The sequence below is a fragment of the Arachis ipaensis genome, chromosome B3 (assembly GCF_059453495.1).
Source record: "Arachis ipaensis isolate K30076 ecotype BB chromosome B3, ASM5945349v1, whole genome shotgun sequence".
NCBI lineage: Eukaryota > Viridiplantae > Streptophyta > Magnoliopsida > Fabales > Fabaceae > Arachis > Arachis ipaensis.
Genome location: NC_142438.1, coordinates 130,852,791 through 130,854,563, shown reverse-complemented (window position 1 = coordinate 130,854,563; position 1,773 = coordinate 130,852,791). Strand labels below are relative to the sequence as shown.

General features: G+C 39.4%; 1 protein-coding gene across 1 annotated transcript; it reads left to right on the top strand.

The window, feature by feature from the left end:
* Nucleotides 1–208: 208 nt before the first annotated feature.
* LOC148572462 (uncharacterized) lies at nt 209–607 on the top strand. Its single transcript, XM_088507503.1, has one exon. The coding sequence runs from the start codon at nt 209–211 to the stop codon at nt 605–607; it is 399 nt and encodes a 132-aa protein (XP_088363629.1).
* The last annotated feature ends 1,166 nt before the right edge of the window (nt 608–1,773 follow it).

Sequence of the window (1,773 nt, the reverse complement as noted above, 5' to 3'; positions counted from 1 at the left end):
GGTTCCTAAAGAGCAATGGGTGAATTTTGCAGCTTATCAATTGATGGGTGAGGCACATTACTGGTGGCAGGGGACTCGAAATATTCTACAACCAGACAACACCGTGATACCTTGGGAGGTGTTTCGAACGGAGTTCTACTGGAAGTATTTCCCTAGCTCGGTAAGAAATGCCAAGGAGCTTGAATTACTTTAGTTGAAGAAGGGTCCAATGTCAGTGACTGAATATACGAACAAATTTGAGGAACTGTGCCGGTTTTCCCAAATCTGTCAGGGTGTTCCTGGAGATTTTAAGGAGTGGAAGTACAAGGGAGGACTTCTGAGTGATATTCTGAGCTCTGTTGAACTGATGGAGATTAAGGTTTTTTCTAAGCTTGTGAATAAGAGCGGAGTTGTTGAAGAATATGTGAGAAAGGCTGCTGAGGCAGAGAATGATAACCGGGAGTTCCACCGGAGAGACTACAATCAGAATTTGGCACCAAGGGGGCAGGAGTTCAAGAGGAATGGAAACTATCGTCCCGACAAGTGTCGTAGGAATGGGCCAGGGTCATGTTACCATTGTGGCGAGTTAGGGCATATCTCCCGATACTGTCCACGAGGAAGGACTTAGGACGCTGGTTAGTCACAACAGGGCAGAGGTAACCGTGAACCTGACAACTGAATTTTAAATTACGCTATAGAACATAGGAAAATATCTTTTGTTCATACATAAGGTAGAAAGAACAAACTAGGAGACAAAGTTTCAAATCTAAACTAAACCTGATTGTGCCGTATAGGACATTATTCATACCTAACTTTACTTGGCATGGAACGAATAGCCAATCTCTTAAAAAAAATGAATCAGAGTATGGTAACGGGAACGCAATGAGTGTGAAAGGCATTAGGGTTAATTGGATAAGGAAGAGGTCTTGGGGATGACAAGCCTTTGTAAGAATTGGTTGAGTGTCGAAGAACTATGCACTGAGCAAAGAAAAGAATCACTCTCGCAAACTCCTACAGCGAACGATATTTTTTAGGAGAAAAATTTTTCTTAGGGGAGTAAGATGTAAAATTCGTAAAATTAGTAGATAATTAATTCATAAATTAATTATTATTTAAAAAGATTAGAAATATTAATTTGATAGTTTAATAAGATTGAGCTAATTAAAATAAGAATTTTGATACTAATTTTAAAGAATTTGGCCTAAGATTGGGCCAAACCGGGCAAATCGGACCCGTATTGGGCCGAAGTCCCAGCCCAATATACTTAAGACATGAGATTTAGCTCACTTCTCCTCCGTGCACACACTTAAATAGTTGAAACACATTTGGAGGAGAAAGGAGATTCTCAAAACCTAGTTTGATCTTCAAACCAAGATAACTTTTGATCCGGAGATCCGATCGTCGCACTGTTTGCAGCCACGCGTCTATAGTGACTAGCACTACAAAGCCGGTAAGAAATTTGGTAAGGAAGCCACATTTCTAGCTCCAACTCTCTCTTCCCCAATTCTAAATTTTATGTTGTTGTTGTTGAGATTTTTTGAGTTCTTTGATATTATAGGATCCAATTAGCTTGAGGGAAACGCTTAACCTTGCTTCATTGGTACTTGGCTAAGGTGAGAATTCTTGAACCCTATTAGAATTCTTTGTTTATTGTGTTTGGATATTAAGTTGTTATATTTGAATGTGGTAATGTGGATTAGGTAGTATATATATGTGTAAATTAGAGCTTGATTGTGAACATTGGAGACTTGGTGGAGCTTTAGGTGTCATTGCTTTGGAGATTTTGAACCCTTG

Coding starts and splice junctions, on each gene's coding strand:
- LOC148572462 (XM_088507503.1), top strand. CDS start 209: ATGTCAGTGACTGAATATACGAACAAATTTGAGGAACTGTGCCGGTTT.